Source organism: Octodon degus, unplaced genomic scaffold (genome assembly GCF_000260255.1).
Source record: "Octodon degus isolate 3935 unplaced genomic scaffold, OctDeg1.0 scaffold00036, whole genome shotgun sequence".
In the NCBI taxonomy this organism is placed as follows: Eukaryota; Metazoa; Chordata; class Mammalia; order Rodentia; family Octodontidae; genus Octodon; species Octodon degus.
Window position 1 is genome coordinate 14,739,336 of NW_004524612.1, and position 24,415 is coordinate 14,763,750.

Consider the following 24,415-nt stretch of genomic DNA (forward strand, 5'->3'; position numbering starts at 1 on the left):
GGCCAATGTGCTCTCTGTGAAAGCCTGAGAGAGTGTCTTCTCCCCATGTGACTCTCCTTAGGCCCACTCTATGTCATCGATCACTTTCCTCTTTGGCCCCTAATCTTCTTGATCAGAAAATTTGGGACACTACCGAGGTACATGACCCACAACTTATATTAAATGAACCTGTTTTAGTTTGGATTCTCCCCAAGGCTGACGTTGACAAAAAAGGTTTGAGAGCAAGACATTCACAAGGGAGATACTATTTTTCTAGTTCTTCCTATGCAAGTGAGTAAGGGATACACAAAAAAGAAGATGGTTGATAATGGATGTCACCAAGCTATGTTTCATTTTGGGCAACTGGATTTTACCCTCATGGGGATACTATGAGAATGGTACAGAATGTACACCACAGAGTTTTCAATTGGAAAACTGGAATATTTATTTACTAACCCTGGCAAACTGTGCAGTGTCAGAAAAAATTCTCAGGTAAAGCTACATAGACATCAGCATCTTGAATTATGCCAGAGTACACAAAACTGGAAGGGCCAGACAGAAACGGGCGGCCACCAACAGGGTCTGCTACAATGCCCCCAGAAGGCCATGAAAACAGTCTAGGGTAGATCTTTTGTATCATCCAGGTTAAAACCACCTATGATTTTATAACAAAATCAGTCAGAATTAGATCCACAGTATCCATGGCTTTTTCCAGAAAGGGAAAGTATTGTTATAATTTGGTTCTATCATATTTTCATTGTTCACTCAATATGTATTTCCATATATTCATATATACATGTATCTAAATTTATATAGTTCAAATGATTATTTTCCTCTCATTCTGCATCTGAAAATAGGGCATTAATAACATTATTATCTTTTCAGATTTTACAAGTCCCAAGTTAAGAGCCTTGATAGAATATTTCTGCCTGTTATACACTGTACACCTGGATTCCTCCTTATCTGAGTACTGTTTAGTGAGAAGGCTGAGTTGGAGAGACACTGAAAATTGTGTATATGTTTTCTTTTCCCCAGACAGTGTTTCACCATGTTCTCTAGGCTGACCTTGAATTCACTATCCTCCCAGGCTGAAATCAAACTCATGATTATCCTTCTGCCTCAGTTTCCCGAGTTAAGTGCTGGAACTATAGGTGTGCACAACCATGCCCACTGAAAACAATTCTTAATTATAATATACAACACTTGGCATCTAAAAACAAATGAGCAATTATGTTTAATGAGAAAAAACGCCCAACTCCCTTAGGATGCAGCTAAAAAGGATTAAAGACAAATTATGGGAAATTTTAAAGCTCCGTCTGGCTTCCGACTGGCTATGTAATCTTGCTCCCATATTGCTGTGGATCAGGGTATGACATGATAGAGTCTCCTCTGAGGCACTCATCCTTCCTGGCCTGCAGAAGCATATTTGCCATTCCAAACACTCACAATGTCACTGTACTTTATTCACCACTCCCACATACACATGCAAGTCATTTCCCTCACAATGCACTGGTAATGGGATGCTTCGGAGCCTTTCTCAGGGAACAATGATTTATAGCCAGCAGGAGACACAGGCTGAAATCAGGTGCAGTTTCCTGAATGTCACATAATTTTATAGTTAGCTATGAGAGCAATCTGGTTTCCAATTATGCATTTGGCTTATATTAGATGTTGGGGTTCAGTTACAAGAATTAATTCTGAAAAAAAGCACCTCCTTAACAATATCTCTTACAAGAAGGAAATGTATTATTCAGATGAATCAAGTTAAGAATCTTTAAACTCATTCAATTTTCCAACTGTGAAACTGGAGAGGAAGAATGATTTAGAGGGCCAAGAAGTGGCACGCAGAAGCTTTATAGTATTTAACCTTCCTATACTTCTGATTTTTTTTTATTAAAAACTGACTAGATTACCATTTTGATATTTTTAGAGCTTTGGTCTCATTTAATAAGTTGACTGAGCTCTTTAAAAAGTATTAAAAATAGTATCACCTTTGAAACTATCTATAATTTTATTTTTTAAATTTCTTTTTCTATATTTAGTACAGGGTCTGCAGGGTCTCACTACACACATTGGACTCATACTGATTCTCCTGTTTTCAGCTTCCAAAGTGCTGGGATTACAGGTGCGCGCCACCACACCCAGTCTCAACTGCGCTCTCAGCATGCCCCGGAGGAAGGGCCCGTGGAACCCAGACACTGTGCTCTGCCTAACCAGGTGCTTTAGTCCACTGAGCTATCAGGCAGGCCTACTATCTATAATTTTAGAAATAACAATTTTTAATATAAAGTATTTATAACAGAAGCATCTAGATTTCTACACATGCATAAATTTGATCTCAAACTGAACAATGAGATTCCCTAAAAAGGTACTCAAAAACAATAATTATCAAAACCTGAATGCTCTAACATGAGTGTTATTGGCTTGCTGCCAACCATGTGAATATACATTAAAAAAAAAACAAAAACAAAAACCCATGAGCGCCCAAGTCACATTTCTACAGGGTGGCTCTCGTAGGACAAAATGGTTTCCACTGGGTGTAGTCAGGCTTCCACTTTTCATCTTGGACATTACCTTGTCTAAGAAAGCATTTCCATCCTTCAGGGACCAGCCAGGAAGATTACACAGCCTGGGACTGCAAAACAAAAATTAAATTGTCCTAAATAGATTATAATCCTCAGTGATTTCATGGTGACTGTACTGTCTCCATAAAGTTGAAAACAGTTTGATATTACTGGCAGTGATGCTTACCCAAAATAACCCTAAAAAAAAAAAAAAAAAAAAAAAAAAAAAAGAGCTATGTTGTTTTGAACTTAGTAATTATGTGGCAACAGAATATTCAAAGGTCAAATAGTTTTGAACAAAATTAAGAAAATTAGAATGCTATGCAGAATAATAAAGAAAAAAAGACACATTAAGACATAAGGTATTTTAAAGTCTTCCAATGAGTACACCACCGTTAGCTGTGTTTGACAATGTGCCCAAGCAGAGGGCAGAGCTATATGCAGGCGAGGAGGCAGACTTGGGCTCAGTGCTCTCTGATAAGGGCACTTTACTGCTGAATATGGACACCTGAGCTCCTCAAACTGCATTGTGGAGTCGACACTGACAAGTGCATCACTCACTCATCACCTGAGACTCCAGTCTCCAATTACGGGAAATGAAGCTAGTTTTCACAAGTGCTACAAAATGACAGTCTCTCCAGGTGAACAGTTTCTACAAGGTGAGATTAAAAACCCTGAATTAAAAAATCCTTCACTTGTAGTGATCTCGGGACTTAACTGTTTATAATTTGTGATGAGAAGGATTATACTGGAAGCTGAACATGCCAACAGTTTAGGAGAAAAAACAATTTATAGGTCAAATGAAAAAAACGATCAATGAGTAAAGAAAAAGCCAATCGGGAATACAAGTGGAATAGCAGTACAACTTCTGCTCTTCTCAAAGTTAATGTCTGTGAAGTAAAAGAAAAAGGTGAAATAAGGGCATGAGACTAAAAATTCTATTGCATTACCAGAAACAAAATATCTGTACTTTCTTCTTTCTCTTGAATACCTTATTGATTATAACTTTGTAACCAATGAGAAATACAAGTGTAAAGATATCTGTCAACCTCTTTGCAGAGATTTTACTCAGAAAAATCTGAATAATAACATATATATATTTCTAGTTTCAAAAAAAACCAATGACTTTTCAGAGAAACTTTCAATTTTGATAATGCTAAACTTACAGAAAAGTTCCAAGAATGTACATACAACAAATTTCTATATATCCTTTAACTAAATTCATTTAATATTTTTGTTTTGCTTTATTAATCCAAAAATGAGAATTTTGAATTTCATACTTGAGAATGAAAAGCACTACTGAAAGAATCAAAATTGGTTTGCACAAATTATACCTGAACTTAAAAAAAAACTCAGTTCTCTGCTCTAACTTCTCATCAAAATATTCTATTCTCATCCTGTTTCAAAGTCACAGATGCCTTTACTTGTAAATGTCTTACTTCCTGAAAAATATATTTGTTATCAGATCAAACTTAAAAAGCAGACAATCTAATAACAGTGTAATGATGAGATGATGTGAATACCATTCTCATGCCTGCATGCTAACTCTCTAAAACAAGATTGTAAATATTTATTCCCTTTACAAAGAGAACTGAACTAAAGGACATGCATTGTCTCCTCCTCACCAGAACACATGAATCAGGTGACAGATGCATTAGATGTCTTCAACAAATGATTAGAAACAGTATGTTGCTTATCAGAAACTAATTTTTTAAAAAGCAAAATATTCAGAGGTTACAGTCTGAACACTCAACAAATATTCTGCAACAAGTCCTTCTTCTACTAAGCCCCCATAGTTATTTGGGGGTGGGGACATTGCCAGTCAATGGGATTAAATGGTCAAAGAAAAGCATGACTGCACAGGGATACCACAGATTACTTACTGAAATGCTTGGCACCAGAAATGTTTCAGTTCACTGATCTGGATTTTATATTTGCATACACCTTACTGGTTGGGTATCCTTGATCTGAAATCTGAAATGCTTCAAAAATTCAAAACTGAGTATCATGTCTGTGAATTTTGGAACATGTATGTAAGATTTTTCTAGTAATTGCTTATTTTGAAAAAATAGGTAAACTGTGCCTAAATAATTAACCCAAGGCCCTCTAAGTAATCTCTGCCTATAAAAATATTAAAATGTAGTTTGAACGTATAATGTTTTTGCTTGTTTGTCTTTTTGAGACAGGGTCTCACTATGCAGTTCAGGCTGCCCTTGAACTAACTCACTTTGCAGCCCAGGCTGGCTCTGAACTTACAGTGATCCTTTTGCCTCAGTCTCCCAAGTGTTGGCGTGCTTTACACTTTTCACTTTAATAATTTTCTAGTCTGAAATACATTAAATTTATAGTAAAAAAAATAATGGAAGAGGTATGACTACATTTGTTACAAAAACTAGTTACTATGAACAAAGTGCTGAGGTGACAATAAAGGAACCATCTTTATTGTCAGGAAACAGGGGCACAGAGAAAGGAGACACTGCCAGGCCCAGTGATTTCCTCCTGTCATTTCATCAATCTTTGGCGGGGCCACCTTTCAGTGAAGGTTATTCAAATAAAACTTCAGGAAGAGTACCAGAAACTCTTCCAATCCCTCATCCAACTAGATTGGCATCTCCTCCATATTGTTCTTTAACAGGAATTGCTATCTTAAAAGCTTTAAGAAGTGAGCTCCTGCTAAGCAAACTGAGGAAGACAGGATGAAAGAGGAAGAGAAGACCCTTTCAGGCTGATGGAACAACGTATATGCTGGCTCTAGGCAACAGACAAGATTTCTTTGAAATTCTAGAAGGAATAAAGAGCAAGAGATAGAGCAAAACGATGACACCATAGTAGCCGGCATCACTGCAATATATCAAGATAAGTTTGGTGTTTCTAAGAGCAATGAAAAACCACTGAGAGATTTTTGTTTTGTTTTGTTTTGTTTTTTTTTGCCACTGAGAGATTTTAAACAAATGAGAGGTAAGATTAGATTTCTACTGAAACTAACCTCAATCCACTTATGAAGACATATAGTCCAACTTAAAAATATGTAAGATAATTTGCTTGTATTCCTAAAAATGTCAAAGCCATAAAAAAGACTGAGAAACTCTTTCAAATTAAAGGAGCCTAAAAACATGAAAACTAAATGTAGTATGTGATCTAAAATGTGATCCTGGGCCAGGAATTTTTTTCTTTTCTGCTTCATAGTGAAGGGGCCGGGGAGATGGCTCAGTAGGATAAGTGCTTGACTGGCAAATGCAAGGATCTGAGTTCAATCCCCGGTTCAGAAAAAAAAAAAAAAAAAGAATTCATAACAATTGAAAAATAGGCACTCTGGCCTAAAAATGATATACAACTCTGCTTCATAGTGAAATACAAATTGTTAAAACTGGAAATATGAAGAAATCATACAATATTGGTATACAACAATTAAGTTTCTGGATTTTGATTAGTGTATCATAGATAAGAGAATGTCTTTGCTCTTAGGAAATACATATTCAAATATTTAAGGGTCAAGGAGCACCACGTGTGCATCTTACTCTCAAATGGGTCAGCAATAACAGGTGGATATATAAAATGGTGATGCATGTGTTAAAATGCCAGCAATTGCAAGAGTAATTAGGAGCTGTTTGTACTATGTTTGCCAATTTCCTGAAAATCTATTAAGATTTCCAAATACAAAGCTACATGAAAAGATGACTCTGGATCCACACAGGCAAGGTCAAACTTGAAAAATCTGGTTAGGAGGCTTCAGTAGCCTGTATTAAAAGCTACCATTACTGCAGGAACACTGAAGTGATGTATCTGGGTTCTTGAACTATTCAGAAAGTAAACATGATAAAACTTAATAAGAGACTCGATTTGGGGAGTGAGAAAGAGGTGTGCATCTAAGCTAACTCCTGGTTTTCAAATTTCATAACAGAATACCACTCACTCAAATGGAGAACTTGGGGGAAAAACCAACTCTGAGAGAGTATGTTCTTTGCTAGAGTAAATCTCATCATGAATTTACTTCGGGACATGTTGACTGTGGAAGTACTACCAAGCAAAGGCACATCCAAGGAGAGAAACTCAGAGCCAAGGAGTGAAAGGAAGTTATCTAAAGACACACTGCTAAGTTATTGTTTGGATGGGTCACTGAAGCCCTGAGGACTTGTTAAACTTCCCTGGTAGAGACTACGAAAGCTAAGCTCTGAACAATGAAGAATCCCAATATAGCACATGATGGCCAGTTTTGAGGAAGAGGAGTCTCCAAAACACAGAAAAGGAAGTCAGAAAAATGAAATGGGAGCCAGGGACACATTGGTGTGGAGGCCAGTGCTGCTGGATGTCAAGTCATTTGTGACCTTAGTGAAAGCTGCTGCAGTGGAGTGGTGTGGGCAGAGTAAAGGTTATTGAAGGGAAAAACACAGTTGAAGAGGTTAAAATTTTGTCTTCAATTTTAAATAAAGGGGGCCAGGGAGATGGCTCAGTAGAATAAGCACTTCACTGGCAAGCACAAGGGCCTGAGTTCAATCCCCGGTTCCGCAAAAAAAAAAAAAAAAAAATTAAATAAAGCCAGGCTGTGTGGTGCACACCTATAATTCCAGTACTCTGGGAGGCTGAGGCGGGAGGATCATAAATTTAAGGTTACCCTGCGCAATTTAGGCAACTTAGTGAGATCCTGTCTCAACATGAAAAATAAAAACAATGGCTGGTGATGCAGCTAGATGAGAAGGCCCTGTGTTTAATTCCTACTACCAAAAAAAAAAAAAAAAAAGGCTATATGTGACTGACCACAATTAAATAGAAAAGAATGTGTCACAGTGGAAAGATAAATAATTGAATCATATAATTGATGAATTATATTAATGAAAGGACAGCTGGGATCCAAGGAGGATAAAGCCACTCATTCATACAGCAAATATTTAATACACAACAAGAACTGTCCTAGGTTCTGGGAATACAGTGGAGGACAAATAAAATCCCTATATACCCTTAGGAAATAACTTTCACAGAGAAGGACAATAGATTAAATATTATGTATAGTGTAATGACAAGTGCAATGGAGACAAAGTAGGAGGAAGGAGGAGGAAGGGACAGAGGAAACTATTTTGAACAAATACGTCTCTATGGTTTCTGGCCTGAGCTCAAGAAGACATTTTCTAAGGAACTACACAAACTGTCAACCATACCCCTAGTATAACTTCCCTCTGAGAGCAAAAGAACTATGAGAGAGGTGACAGCAGAAGTAGATACTCTGCTGAGTCAGGATTGTGAGAACAGAGGAATGAAAGAATGCCAGTAAAAGGAAAGTATGCAGCAGGGATGCTCTGAACAATTCGAGTTTTCTCTTTTTTCTCTGCAGTGTCAGGGACTGAACCTAAGGCCTAGCACATGCTAGGTAAGTGCTCTATCCCTGAACCACATTTTTAGCACTCAATTCCACTTTCTGATCACTCAGAAAATTCATGACCCCACAGAGCAGACGGGGTCCTCTCTGGAAATGCTCATATTATCTTTTTTTTTTTTTTTTTTGCTCCTCGAATGTCTTCAGGGCACTTTTGGCTGGCTGGAGGGTTGTTAGGATCGAACTACAACAACCTGAGGCTGACAGCTTTGTGGAAGCAGCCACTCAAAGAACTGAGCTAGGGCCAGGCCCCCCATATTATCTTCTATTTTATTTTTTAAAGTAACTATCACAAGGACAGTTAAATCTTCAGCTGTATATTGTCTTTCTCCCCTGAAAGACAAGTTTTATGAAGGCAAGAAAGCATCTTATTAATATTAGTATCCCTTGTCCAGCAAAGGATAGATTATTAATCAACACCAAATGAATAAGCAAACTGCTCTTTGAGGGGAAACAGAAAATACTGTTAGGTTATTTTAATATGTAATAATCTGCTGGTCATGTTAAACAGCACTGCTTACCTCCATGCTGACTAATACCCATGGATGGTAAATGTATTTCTTTTTTTTTTAAAATAATTATTTATTTATTTATTTATTTATGTGTGTGTGTGAGTGTGTCCAGCTCAGCCCACCAGGGGGCGGGGCTGGCTGGCATGTGGTGCTGGGGGATTGAACTGTGGTCCCTGTGCTTTGCTAAGCTTGTTCTAAGTAGGTGCTCTAGACCACTGAGCCATCTCACCAGCCCCAGGTAAATGTATTTCTAAGTGCTGGGTGTGATCATAATTGAATCCCGTCAGCTCTGCATAAAATGTAATCTGAAATTATCTCTGACCTTATCACCATACCACCTTATTGTATCCTATAGCTCAGAAAAATCAATGCTTGATTATAATTCTTCTGGATGGTTCATGGGGTTATCACTGTGAATAATCAATGCACTCAGATGTCTTCAGGAATGACTGGTTTACTCAGCTTGCTAGGCTTTTAAGCTCTTCAATTTGCTTTAGATAGTTCTTCCCTCCATTTCCTCACTTTATGTGGTTTTTGTTCCTGTGAGTATACTTATTTCTAAAACTTAGCCCCTGTTCTTATAAACTCCTGCTTCTAAGTAGGAACAAGCTGGGAAATCAATTTCCTAAAACAAAATCTTGAACATTAACAGTGCTGACTGTAGGTCCAAGGCAATTTATCTAGACTTCAATATATGAATTTGGGCTACATCTATGGTTCTGTGAGCTCAAAATTTGACAAATATGAAAATGCTAGATACCTACTGAAAAGAAATGTCAGATTCTACAATGGCAAGTCCTTGCTAAGATAGTTAAGTGATCCTAAAATTCAATTCTTGGGCTCATCAGCTGGCCATTTATTAGTTCTAATGAACTACCAAGACAGATAAAATATACATGACCTCAGCTGCACTAAGTAGTTGCAGAAACATTTTATAGAAGCTTAGAAGTTAGAATAAAGATCAATCAATAAATCAATAGAACACTTTCTACCAACATACCCAAAGAAAATTATTTTGATAAAGAACATTTTTAAGGGACAAAGCAAACTTATAGGACAACCATAAGCATTGATAATTTTTGTATTAATGGACACCATTTTCAGCAAATTAAATCTCATTTGATTCAGGATACTTACCTTTGAACAAGTGGCAAAGGAAGGAAATTGAGGGTAGAAGTCATGTCCAGTCCACAGTCTAGCATAATGGTGGTTGATTTGAACTTGAGGATATTGCATGGTAAGGTTGGGTGCCCTGACAGGCAATACTGAAAAATATTAAATCACCTTTATCAGTAATCAATTACACAAAATACTCAAGAAATAAATTGAACTATGTAAAACTGATGATCTTTTCTCCTAAGAACAGCATGTAAATTCAGCTAACTTTCTATGGAACTTCCTTGGGTGCTACTTCCCTTAGCAGTACAAAATATTCAGAAGCCTCAGAGAACCTGGATTTTTGTAGGACATCAAGTTATATGCTAATTTTAGAGGGCCACAGTTGTTCAAAGTAGAAAGCTTCAAGGCTTGGCTATCTACTCTGCTTTTACACGACAATTTCAAACTCCTACTATTTCAGCAGCATGTAATACTGTCACTGCCTAAATCTGTGGCAGTCCATGAAGTTCTAAGCTGAAACCTCAAATTTTGTGCTAGGTTTGGTCTCTCTTCTGTAAATAAGTGAAGTGACTTTCCGCAAAGAGGAAATGCTTCAAAAGTTAACCAATAGCCCAAGTGAAGGTTTATGGCTCAGCCTTGTCAGGTGAAATGGCTCAAAGGGATGAGTGAGTTCCTTAATGTGCACACACTAAGCATGAAACTGGGATATCTTATTGCCAACCAATCAGGAGTCTATTTGTGTTAGTAGGTCTTAGAAGTCCAAAGACACAATTTCCAAGGGGGTAAAAAGGAGAATGTTGATGTAAAAAAATGAATTGTCCTGAAACATTTCTTATGTCCTCTTCAATGTACTGGGTGTGACAAACAAGCTACAGTGAAAATTTTTTGTGAGGCACAACCTCATCTTTAGAAATTCTACTCCTACTCTGGAAAAAAAGACTAACACCCTCCCACCCCCTGCACCCCATCACACATACTTGTAAGTCATTCTGTAGATGACTCCCTTAAACTGCAAAGCCCAGAAAATAGAATGATTAATGTTCTCAATCCCTCACCTGGTCCACTGTTTCTTTTTTATGTAAGTAGGACAGGATAAGACAGAGTACTGCTACAGAATCATCTAGCTCCACTGCTTAGCCAAGTCTTTTCAGACATTTGTTGCTCTGTTGGTTCTTTCTGTGCATGGGATGGATTTCCTACATTTCTCCAGAGGACATTACAAAAATTGATAATTTCTTTTAAACCATGTGTTCTATAATGATGTCAAGAGCCAAGAACCTGTGGGTATTTTGCAAACTTCTTTCTTCAAAGTTAATGTAGGCGAATTATTATTTTAACAAATCAAAATTTGTAACTCATGGTCTCAAAAGGTACACAGGTATAGTGACTGCCTGATTCATATAACCCATAAAAGAGGTACCCAGAGACTGCCTGGCAGCCTCCAACACTGCACTAAGTCTAATATGCTGCTTCCTCTCAATAGGCAGTCTACCATCTAGTAGGGGTTACATGGTTAATGCACAAAATTTCATCATGTGACTTCAATTTTAAAACTAGAAGTTAGTCTATATTATGAAAAACTTAAAACACTAGTGGAAATAGGAAAGCTATAATCACAGCATTGCACTTATTTTTATATTTCTTTTCATTTTTATAATAAATTTTGTACACACATAATTTTGTGTTCTGCTTTTAAAACTCATGACTGTTTTTCTCTATGTTATATCACATATCACATTTTTAGCTAAGTTAAAGTTCCATTATTTTTTAATTCAGTCATTGCCTTACTGTTCAACATCTAGGTTACTTCTACCAGTGTAATAACACAACTGTTATTATATAACACAATTATACAGTTGTGTTATTATATATTGTTAAAATGATTACCTCTCTCTCTCTCTCTCTCTCTCTCTCTATATATATATATATATATATATAAAATTTTAATGCTGAGGTTTTTTCCATACTGGATGATGTCTCTAGAGGAGTCCCAGAAGTAGCATTAACTAGGTCAAAAAATATGAGCATTTTATGGCTCTTGAAATTTGCTGCCAAAATGCTTTCCGAAGAGGTTGCACCTATTTACAATATTGTTGGTAACATATCAGATCTGTTCCATTGTTCACACATTACATTCAAAACCATCCATAATCTCATCATGATGCAGCTATAACCTTAGTAATAACCATCTACATGTAATTAAATGGCCCTAACCAAGGAAAGTCACTTATTTGATAAACAGATTTAGTTTTGAGAGAGTTTGGTAAAGTTACCAAAAAAAGCTAGGATTTGGAGAAGATTGCCTGACCTTAAATCTTTGTCACTCATTATTAATGTGATTTTGCAAAGACTCAGTTTCTTCATCTGTGAGACAGGAGTAGAATTCAGTCTCTTACGTTCATTTTAGTTGCTTCTGTTATAGCATCACTGAAGGGCAAAAGAGGTCACCTAAGTCTGGGTGAGTAATTTACATTCTATAGTGGCATTTACTACTATCTTAGACATCTGTGTATACTCCAGAACTAGGTAAAATATTTTTAGTTTATGTTTCTAACATACGAGGATTCTTGTTTTTCTCAACACTGTTTAAAATGAACTGTCAGCCATTGTCTGAATACCGCCTCTCTACCCTTTGTGGCTTCTACTTCAGGAATACCTATTAAATGAATATTGTAATACTGGTTTTTACTCTCCTATGCTCTCAACTAAATTATCTTCTCATAATTTAGTGTTTAGCTCTATACAGTGCATTTCGGGTATTTTCCTCAGAGTCAACTTACACTTTGCTAATTCTTTGTTTAGTGTTATCAAATCTAACAAGCTATGGATTAAACTGATGTAATTTTCTTATCTTTCCTTTTATTTCTTTTCAAGAAATAGGGCCTTTTACTATGTCATTGAGGTTCGCCTTGATCTCTTGGGTTCGAACTATCCTCTGCCTCTGTCTCTTGAGTAGCTGGGATGACAGGTGTGTGCCACTAAACCCGATTTGAAATGCCTTTTTTACAATTTGAAATTCCTTTTCAATGACCATGTCTTTCACTTATAAAAATTCTCCTTTCTTTGTTAGTATTCTGTCTTGTTATATTCAGAGACTTGGTTCCTTTAGATACTCCTTTAATCACTTTCACAAATTAATTTTATTTATTTAGTTGTTATTTATTTTTTGAGTAAGGTCTTGCTAGGTAGTTTAGGATGGCCTTGAATTCATTAGGTAGCCTAGGCTGGCCTCAGATTTGTAGTGATCCTCCTGCCTCAGCTTCCTAGGTGCTAGGATTATAGTCTTCCACCATCATGCCTAGCCATGTATTAATTTTAGCATCTCTGTTGGATTGTGTATGATGTTCCTGGGAATATTGTTACTGCTGATTCTAACTCATGGTCCATTTCATTATTTACTGTTATTTTAAAATTGTGGATAATGAACCTTGGTGGGACTTCATCTATGGAAATTCTATAAAGAACGGGCTAGGGAATTTCCACCCCAAATGTCACCATTTTGAGACCAATTTCTATGTTGATTCTTTAGCTTGAACATGTAACAGGACATACAAATCAGACTTTTGACATATTCAAAGCATGGGACCCAGATGCTTTCCAGGATAGGCTTTCTTTTTAATCTCATAGCTATATGAAATGTAATTTTTTCTAGTGATACTTTCATTGGGTTTTCTACTTACTAGTTTTGAAATATGCATTTCTAACTATTCTATTTATTACTAACAAGAATAAATAACACCCGGGCCTGGTAGAGCATGTCTATTGTCCAATTAAGGCAAGAGGATCACAGGTTTGATTCAAGGTTGCACAATTTAACGACTCTGTGAGACCCTATTTCAAAATAAAAATGGATCCGGGTGTGGGAGTACACACCTGGAATGCCAGAACTTGGGAGACCAAGGCAGCACCATCACAAGCTTGAGGCTACTTAATGAATTTGAAACCAGCCTGAACTGCAAGGTGAGACCGTCTCCCAAAAAAGTAAAAAAAAAAAACAAAAAAAACCCCACCTCCCCCAAACCAAAAAACCACCACCACCAAACTTCTTGATATTTTCCAATGCTAGAGAGTTTGGTAAAACACTGCCCTAACAAGATTCAGCAAGGTTTTATGATTCTATGAAAAAATCTCAAATTGTATATAGTGGTACATATCTGTAATCCTAGTACTCTGATGCAGAAAGATCACAAATTTGAGCTTTGCCTGTGTAACTCTCAGTGATAGTGAGATGATGTCTCAAAATAAAATAAAATAAAATAAAAATAAAAAATAAATATAAGAAAAGGAGGAGGAGGTCTAGGGATGTATATCACTGTGAAAGAAGACTCTGGAGATATATATGTAATGTATATATATATAATATTATATATATTCATATATAATATCCTAAAAGATACTAAGAATCATTGAACAGAGGAATATTAATACATTAATTATATAAAATTTATAAAATATACAGATTCATAAAGATACTTATCAGTATTTATACTTGTTCTGGTTTAGGTCTAGACATGTCCTCCAAAGTCTCATGTTCATAGGTAGTGTGGGCTGGAGGCTGGAGGTGGCAGGTCACTTACAACATGACTAGGAAGGGTGTGTACTTATCCCCAGCTCTTGCCTTCTCCCCTGCTTCTTAGCTGCCATCAGTTGAACAGCTTTCACTAGCTATTCACTTTTAGGATACTGTCTCCTGTAAGTTGCAGATGTCATGTATTTTGTCCTACTGAAGAGAAAGTGACTAATACAGGAAACTGGTACTGAAAGTGGAATCATTGCTATGATTGTATCATGTGGTTTAGAAGCCTTTGGATCTAGTTTGTTGGCAGAGTTTGGAAAGATTGACAAATGAAGGCACATATAAATGCTACAAACAGAGCTTTATGGGTGACTGTAATTGGAGCTAAAAAGATCAGAATGATGACAGGAATACAGATAATAAAGGCCAGGCTCAGGAGGTTTCAGATGGAAACAAAGATATCACTTGCAGTTGGACTAGAAGCCATGTGTTATATTCTTAGCAGAAAAATTATCAATATTTTGACCATGTCCTGAGAATGTGTAAAAGATAAGATTAAGGGTGGTTGACTAATCTGGAGGAGAACATTTTGTAATAGCCTAACATTTAGTCTATGACATGGATAACTTAGGGCAAAAGGCAGAATAAAAAACTTTGAAAAGCTTAAATTTTGGCTCCAAAAGAACCATGTGTAAAGCTGGGTCAAATGTAGATGTGGGTGGTGAAGAAATCAGCAACACTAAAAAAAAAAAAAAAAAAAAAAAGTCAATTATTTTGTATGGGAAAAATAGGAAAGATAAGTGCATTTGTGGAAATGGTCAGATTTCACTCATTACAGGCTAAAGTATATAAAAGTGAAAATTCCTTTTAAAGACTTCGCTTGGAAAAGGGAGTCTCAGGGTGTACTATTTTTTCAGTGCTACCAAGTGAAGTTTCTCAATTTTAGCCATGCAGGCATTCAGAAGTCTCTGGAGCCATGGTTCACAGAAAGACAGGCTGCTGCTCTCAATGGTGGGAAATCTTGATATCCTCCAAGTGGTAATGGTTTTTCAGGCATTAAGAATCAAATTGTTGTGGGGTCATGGAAGCTTCCAACTCAATTTCAGAAGAAGATCTGAGAGACCAAGTAATGTGTCCAAGAGGGCAGTGAAGCTATGAAAGTGAAGCTGAAGGAACCAAGAAACTCTAAGAATTTGAAGATGCCAGAAATGTGGATTATCTACAGAGGAAAGCCACAGGAAGTGAGTGAAATCAGCCCAAGAGAGAGGTCACGTGGGTTGCAACCTGCAAGGCCATAGGGGACTGCCCAAGCTCTTTGGAACTCACATTTTACCACTCTGTGCCTTGCATGCCAGATATGGAACTACAGGAATTAACAATTGTCCTGTTGAATTTTGGTTTTGCTTTGGTCCAATTCCTTCTATTCCCTTTTTCTTCCCTTTTGGAACAATGTTTTCTTTGTGCCATTGTATGATGGATGCATTTAACTATCTTTTTGACTTTTACAGGGGCTCGGAGGTAACTGTTTACCTTAAATCTTAAGAGAAAGCTTGGTACTTAGGCTTTTTCAGCAATGCTGAATCTGTTAAGACCCATATTTTATATTGTCAAATGCACATATATAGAAAGTTATGGTTTAGATTTAAAATGTACCCAAAAGTCTTGTGTTCAGAGGTACAGTTGGTTGGAAAGGGTAGATTTCTGGGGGCATGAGCTGGAAGGCTATATTGTTGTCTCAGATTCCTTCTTTCTCCTCTTACTTCCTAGCTGCCATGATGTTAATATTTATTTATTTTTATTTATTACATTTATTTATTGTGTGTGTGTGTGGCCAGCTCAGCCCACCAGGGGGCGGGGCTGGCCGGCATGTGGTGCTGGGGGATCGAACCGCGGTCCCCGTGCTTTGCCAAGCTTGTTTCAAGTAGGTGCTTTAGACCACTGAGCCATCTCTCCAGCCCTAGCTGCCATGATGTTGAACAGCCTTCCTTCATTATGTTCTTCCACCACATTTTTGTCTTGCCAGCCTAAATGCGTCCTCCTTCACACTGTGGGTGTCAGATATTTTGTTGCAATGACAGGAAAGCAACTACTATGACACTGAAAAAGGAATTCTAAAAATAAAAGTAGACCTTAGCTTAGAAAGAATAGGAACTGAGCTGGGCATGGTGGCATGTACTTGTAACACCAGCTGGGGTTTTAACCTCAAGAAGCTGAGACAGGAGAACTGCAAGTTTCAGGCCAATCTGGGCAATTTATAGAGACCCTGTCTCAAAATGTTAAGAAAGGTATGCATGGGCTTGGGGAAGTGGGATGGGGAACATGGGCCTGGGGATATAGCTCAGCACTGTCCTTGGGCTCAAAAAAAGAAAAGAGAAGGAAAGAAAAAGAAACAGGAACTGAAAATTTTATATTTCTTGTTCTTTTTGGTACCTGGAATCGAACTCATGACATTGCATTTGCCAGGTAGGCACTGTGCCACTGAGCTATATCCCTAGCCCTGGAAATTTTGTATTTCTTAATTTCATTCTTTCAACCAACTAAATTAAACCAATATTCTTTTTTTTTGGTGGAATCAGGGATTGAACTCAGATCCTTGCGCTTGCCAGGGAAGCGCTTATTCTACTGAGCCATCTCCCCAGCTCTAAATCGATATTCTTGATACTATCTCAATAATGAAGAGCTAGCTAAGATCACACAGCTAATAACAGACCTAACCGGTACTTAGACCACAAGTTCTAAGTATTTCCACTGATATATGAGGAATATATAGTGCACTAGGATAGTGTACTATGCCAGGAGCAAAATATTTAATTTGGAGAGATTGGTTAGAAAAAAATTCAGAATCTCTGAAATGAATGTAATAGCTTTCTGCTCATTTGTTCTAAGTTCTCCCTAATACCATATTCCTGCTATGGTGCTACCTAATTCCTGCTATAGAGAATAGAGCTTAGAATAGACAAAGGGAGTATATCCAATCAGTCAAAATTCTGACAGTCATTTCCATATACCTGAGAAATTGTAAATTTGCATATTTTAACACTTTTAAAACACAGCTTTCCTAATAATAAAACCACAAATTATCTTAAATTTTGGTGTTACTTATGCTCCTCAGACTTTTAGCTTCCATTACAAAAATAATACAATATTTGCATAAGGAGACTCTGACGCAAAAATGAATCACAGGACTAAATAGAAGAGCTAAAATAATGAAATTCTAAAAAAACACTGTTCAATAAAAATACACTGCACACCATACACATAATTTTAAAATTCTTATAGCCAGATTAAAGAAAAATAAAGAACAGCTGAAATTATTTAATTCTATATTTTACTTAACTCAATATATCTATATTACCATTTCAACATATAATCAAGACAAATTCAGCACCTTGGTGAGGTCTTGTCTTAAAAAAAACAAAAAACAAAAAACTCCTAGGAAATTGAGAGATCACCCACAAATTGAAGGAAAGTATTTTAAGATACTTACCTGATAGAAAACTTGACTACAGAAAAAAAAAAAAGTCCCTCTTGAAACAATGCAATAGCAGTGAGCAAAACACTTGAACAAAGCGCACAATAAAGAGAAGGCATGGATAGCAAATGAGATGATGCTCAACATTAATCCTTTGGGAAGGTAAATCAAAATCACAGGAAGATACCACTGCACTCTGACTAAAAAAAATAACAAGTAATGACAGGGATGCCTAGCAATCAGAAATCTCACAAACTACTGGCACAATACTTTTAAGATTCATCTTGGTTATTAGATGTATCAGGGTTTACTCCTATCTACTGCTTAGAAGTATTTCATTGTAAGGATGTACCCTAATTTGCTTACCCATTACAATGTTACAGACATTTGGGTTGTTTCCAGTTACTGATGATTATGAATCAAGCTGCTGTAAGCACTTATATTCAGGTTTTTAAAGGAGCATATGGCTTCATTTCCCTTGGGCAAATATTTATGAATGGAACTGTTGGGTTATGGTAAGTGTATGTTTAACTTATAAACTTAAAGTTAAACATATGCTTACTGAACTGCTCCAAAGTGGAAATTTACTTTTGGCTTAAAAAAAAAAGCAGCATCAGTTTTTATTTCTGGTCTCTGGGCCATAGTGTCTGATAATACTTTTCGCCTAGGCATAAAGTACTTGTTGAAACTTTGCCTCTGAAGTAATATAATATATTAAGCATGAATAAACCTCTAAATTGTTTGGGCCTAAAATTTTCTTATGTGACAAAGAGATTTCTTATCACTCAATTGATTTACTGGATTAACCAAAACCTCTTAGTTTTTTTTTTTTTTTTTTTTTTTTTTGTTCTCTTATCACATCTGTGCCACTGTTCTTTTATAACTGACTTTTTGAAAATATAAGAAATTATAGAACGTATAAGCTGGGAAAAACTAGATCACCTAATTCAAAAATTTTAAAAATGAGGAATTTAGTTCTCCAAGTACGAAACATTCATTATCATCAGTAACTACCTCATTAGAAGACATGTAGGGCACAATCTGTTGAGAATCCCTAACTTATTCCATACCATTCTGAGTTACTCATCTCTACTTAGCCAAACTGCCTCATTTGGGATTGTTTCTTCTGCTAAGATTTTGGGCCAGCCCCTGTAACATTCAGGTAGTCCCATAAATATATTTCAATTTTATTTGGTAATTTTTCATTTCTTAAATGTGCCAGTCATACTGTCACAGAGATTACATAGCTGGATAAAGCAGAAAGATACTTTTCCTCTTCTGCAGAAAATCTAGTGCATGAATGCTGAACACAGAAAAAAACCACTTTGTGGCTAGGGAGTGACTGACACTTAAAAAGTTGCTCTACACATTTATCTTTTGCTTTGCATTTCCATGCAAACAAGTGTAAATGCAGAACATACAAAGCAAAATCTCAACAGAAGCACAGGAAGGGTGGCAATGTTGATAGTGAACAAGGGTGAGGAAGGAAGACAGGTTGGAGCTGGCTTGGAAACCAACATTGTTGGCTATCTAGCACCAGCATTTGATAAATATCAAAAAGTAATTATAGTTGATGAGAAAAGTTCACTATGTATGTGACCTGTTTATATAATTTTTTTTTTTTTTTTCTTTTTCAGATAGGGTCTCAACTATGCAGTTCAGGTTGGCTGGCCTTGAGCTCACTTTGTAACTGAGGCTGGCTCCTCCTGCATCAGCTTCCTGAGTCCTGGGGTTATAGGCATGTGTCACCATGCTCAGTTAAAATAACAAAATTTATATGTATGTTAAAAAAAAAAAAGACATACACCAAACTAGTCAAAGTGGCCACTTTGATGGAGAGGGTAGCTGAACACACTGAAACTCTATTTTAGATACTTCTGTATGCCTGACTATTACATTAAACAGATTTTTTTTGTTTGTTTGGTTTTTTTTTGTTTGTTTGTTTTTTTGTACTAGGGAATCAAACTCAGGACCTTGTGCTTGCCAGGCAGGCACTTATGCCACTGAGCAATCTCTCCAGCCCAATTAAACAGATTTTATTTATTTATTTTTTTTGTGGAACCAGGGATTGAACTCAGATCCTTGCATTTGCTAGGGAAGGGCTTATTCCACTAAGCCATCTCCCCAGCCCCAAACAGATTTTAAAAGAATCAGAAAAACAATTTTTACTTTTGGACTAAGTAATCATTACCATAGAAGTTTCTATTGGCAACTCAATTCTCAATTTAAAGACAAAGGAATTTTTTTCCCCCCTTTTTCTTTCTTTCTTTCTTTCTTTCTTTTTTTTTTTTTTTTTTTTTTGTTTTTGGAACCAGGGATTGAACTCAGTCCCTTGTGCTTGCCAGGGAAGCGCTTATTCCACTGAGCAATCTCCCCAGCCCTAAGATGAAGGAATTTATGAATTCATACATTGTTGATAATTTGCAGGAATGACAAAGTGCAGGAAGAAGTAAAATAATTAATAAATGGCAAAACTTGTGACTAATGGATCAGCACCAAGGAAGGAAACTCATTAGTCTAATATTAATTCAAGTCTAAGCCAGGAAGACAGAAGTATTCTAATTAGGGGGAAGATGCCCAGATACAATATATATCAGCAAGGAGAACTGTTATTTTCAACTTGTGAATGGATATACTTCTGGGTGGTTAAGAAGAAAAAGTAAAACCCTATCAGTGACTTCAACGTTTGAAGAAATGAACTTACATATTTAGTACAGGGTCTACAGGGTCTCACTATGGAGATCAGACTCCTAGTGATTCTCCTATTGTCAGTCTCCCAAGCACTGGGATTACTGGGCACCACCATGCCCAGCCTCAGTTGCTCACTCAGCACACCCCAGGGGTGGGGCCAGCATGGTACACTGGGGATCGAACCCTGGCAGCTGCACTCTGCCTAAGCAGATGCTTTAATCCATCGAGCTATCTGGCTATCCCGAATTTACAGTTTTTTGATTAAAAGAAAAAGTTTGTACAAACAGTAGCACTTATTGAACATTTAACTCATACGGGGTTCCTCACATGAATTTACATAAGGACAATAATGAAGCTTAGTGATAATGTTTTGGTGATTAGAAAAGGCTGTTATGGGTTGTGTCTAGATGTCTCCTCACAGCTTCATCCTGTAATAGGTGAAGCCTTTTCAGAAGTGGCTGGATCTAGAGTGTGTGATGCTGGGATTAAGGGTGTGTAATCACTAAATTAGTCCACTAATTAGTTTGGCAGAATTCTGGGTGTGGATAATGGGAAGGTCTAACCTTGGGTGTGAGTGCTACCTGCTCTAAGGGTGTGTAGCCTGGGTATAGTATAGGGAACAGAAAAGGCTGCTGTTGGCCCTTGCTGCTTGTTTCCTCACTATTTTGCTGTTTTGCTACCCCCCTGCTTCACTGCTTCCTGCTTTTCATGAACTGTTTCTCCTTTGCAGTGTCCCTCTGCCATGTCATCCTGCCTTAGAGCTAGCCAACTATGAAGTGAATTCTCTACAAATTGTGAGGTAAACATACCTTTTCTCCTTTAACTTTGGATGTTGGGTATTTTGCCTCAATGGAAAAAGTAAGACAGCTTTTCAAGTAAGGATCAGTAAAAACAGAGCTTTTTGTAGAGACCTTGGAAGACAACTGAAGGGGCAACTTCTTTACTAATTAACTCTGATTAGTAAAGGGAAAAAGAAAAACGAAAATCACTGGAAAGAGTAGGTAAATTTTGATCTTCAGTTTGCCATGGTTCATGATGAAATAGTTCTCTGAAAATCTTTGTGAGAGAATATTAGCCAAGAAATTATTTCTGCTATACCCACTTAGAAAGACTCCGGAGACAATACCAATAGATTTGATTTCCTGAGAACTTTTATATGACCACTTCAACCAAGACAAAACACACACTAGAAACTATTTATACAACTAGGACAAGAAATTGCTAATCTCGTAAAAGAGAAATGGAACTTAAGGCTTAAACAGTGAAGAGGAGAGAAGGAAGAGAAGGTAAGAAAAAAGGGGAAAAACATGCAAGTATATATATACAGGATGGCTGAGGTGATTGTATTAAAAATCTCCCATCAGTTTTTGAATAAGCAATTAATGTGTAGAATTTTCACCTTGACCAACTCTGTATGCTGATATCTGTGATCTAAGCAAATACATTGAGGACAGCAATGTGTAATACAGAAACCATGCTTGAATACCTGTCACCTTGGTATTCTAAATGTGTACCATTTCTAATGTCTTATCAATTATTACTATACTCATTTTAAAACAATTTTTTTAAAAAAGGTAAAAGAAGAAAAAAAGAGACAAGAACAAAAATTTAAGATTTCTTGAAAGCAGGTGGTAATATACAACCATCTGTCCAATCTTATGTAACTGTATCTGTTAATCTGAGCAACAGATCTGATGATGAAAATAGGTAAATACATCAACCACTGTTAATGAGCTATTCTTGGTTTGGAAATCTGTATCATATGTATTGTTGTATATTACCGTTTCTTTTTCTTTTTTTTTTTTTTTGCGGTACTGGGGATTGAACTCAGTATCTTGCGCTTGCCAGGCAAACATTTATTCTACTGAGCCATCTCCCCAGCCCATTTCTGATTTTTGTTCTTGCTTTTGATTTTACTTTTCAAACTAAAATTAAATTTAAAAAAATTACTAATCTCAATATATAAAGAGTTCTAACAAATGACTAAGACAGACTAACAGAAAAAACAAGCAAAACATAAAACAGTAATTCATGAAATATAAAAGGATAAAATATATATGCAAAGATAAAAGTACAGAATTGGTAGCAATAAAAATGCAAAAATAAAACTACATTGAGATTAAATGTATGGTCACAACATTGGCAAAGAATACTAAAACAAACAAAAAAAAACAACCCCAAAGCAGAAGAAGGCACTTCTTACAAACAATACTGGATAATTTAAAATGTGCTTAGTCTTTGAACTAGCAATTCTATTTGGGAACTCACATTAAGCAAATAGCTACTAGATGGGTACAAAAGCCAGGAACACTGTATGCTCTCCTTAGTGCTGTGTGGGCCAGCGTGAAACAGGAACCAAACTGTTCAAGAGGAGACTGAGTCCACACAATGTTAAAACAAATTATTCTTCTTTTGGTTATATGGTATTTTACAAAATATTTTGTAAATCCAATGATGTCATATTTTTTGCATCTCATGTTCCAAAATGTTTTAGTTGTATAAAATATAGGCCTTTTTATTCTTTGCACTAGGGCTGGGAAGCTAGCTTGGTGGTCTAAGCACCTGCCTGGTAAGCAAGAGGACCCGGGTTCAATCCCCAGTACCCCAGGCCATACTGGCCCCAGAACGCTGGTTGTGTCATGCTGGACCTAAAACTGGGTGTGGTGATGCATGCCTATAATCCCAGGGCTGGAGAGGCTGAGACAGGAGGATCACTATGAGTCTGAGCTACACAGGGAGATGTTGTACCAAATATATTAAAACATTTATTTTTTATGCTAGATTTCTTTTTTTTTGGAACCAGGGATTGAACTCAGGCCCTTGCACTTGCCAGGCAAGGGCTTATTCAACTGAGCTATCTCCCCAGCGCAAAAATGGCACTTTTTTTTTTTTTTTTTGCGGAACCGGGGATAGAACTCAGGCCCTTGCGCTTGCCAGGGAAGCACTTATTCCACTGAGCCATCTCCCCGGCCCTTATGCTAGATTTCTAAAGAGATGAATTTACTGGATCTAATGTGTCAAAATTTCTTACTTTAAACTCATAAATTTTCTTGAAACTTTCCTTAAAAATCTTACACTATACTGTTCAAACCATTAAGACTTGCTTGAGAGCAATGGCTTAAATTTAACTTTCTATGGTTTCCCACCTAAAATATTTAGCAAGTCTGGCCCTGTCCTACTTATAAAGATTTGCTTTTCTAATCCAATGCAAATCTTTCAGATGTTGATAAATACATATAATGAAAATATTGCCATTTTCAAATAATAAATTAGGAGCAGCCTAAGGGCAGAACTGTGTCTGCTTTTGTACATACTGCTGCATAGCCCTACAAAGCAAAAAAAAGACTATACTTGCCTACTTGTGGAGAAACATCATCTCAATTACTATTATTATTATTATTATTATTTTTGTATTTTGGGGAAGGGTCTACAGTGTGTTCAGGGTCTTATTACTAGATCGGACTTGTAGTGATCCCATTTACAGTCTCCCAAGAGCTGGGATTACAGATGTGTGCCACCATGCCCAGTCTCAATTGCCATCTCAGGGCACCCCGGTGGTGGGGCTGGCACAGCAGGCCTGGGGATTCGACCCTCAGCCCCTTCGCCTGCTTGCAGGTGCTTTAATCTGCTGAGCTATTTGGCCAGCCCTACATCATCTCAATTATGAATTCCGTAAACTGCTCTTTCTGCCATGAATAAGATGTAACTCTCTTATTCAGACATATTTATCAGCAAAGATGATTTATTTGTTTATTTATCATGCTGCACCTCATGCATATTAGACAAGTGCTCTATCACTGAGCTATATCCCTGCCCACAAAGCAATTGTAAAGGCCGCTGGCACTTTACTTCTTCAAATACCATAATCCAGTTGAAACTCATCTTTTAAAACCCCAATCTTGGAGCTCTCCATTACCTTTATCATAGTGTATCACCAAAATCTTGTTTCTAGTGTATTGAACTTGAATTAGTACAGTACTGAGATCTATGTCTTATGCATCTTTAGAATATCCCATAGCAGAGGATGTTTTATGTAAGACAAATATTTTATATATCATTTGAACTGTCTAACCAAACAATGGGATTTTGTTGTTGCTTTTCATATGTTGTTTATCAGTTGCTCCTTCCAGTTGGATCTATATAGCTTGAATTAAATAACCTTAAAAATGAACAGGCTACCACCTACAGCTCGGG

At 36.8% G+C, this 24,415-nt stretch overlaps 1 protein-coding gene across 3 annotated transcripts in view; it reads right to left on the bottom strand.

Moving 5' to 3' along the window:
• The window catches only part of Ints9 (integrator complex subunit 9), a 95,376-nt gene that overhangs the window by 56,332 nt on the left and 14,629 nt on the right, over positions 1-24,415 (bottom strand). For 2 of the 3 annotated variants that reach the window (XM_023714663.1, XM_023714662.1), the window contains exon 2: positions 9,561-9,688. In XM_023714663.1, coding sequence (XP_023570431.1) covers positions 9,561-9,688 — 128 coding nt within the window. Of the gene's footprint in view, positions 1-2,553; positions 2,615-9,560; positions 9,689-24,415 lie in introns of all 3 variants that reach the window. The other variant, XM_004630701.2, reaches the window with a different exon arrangement.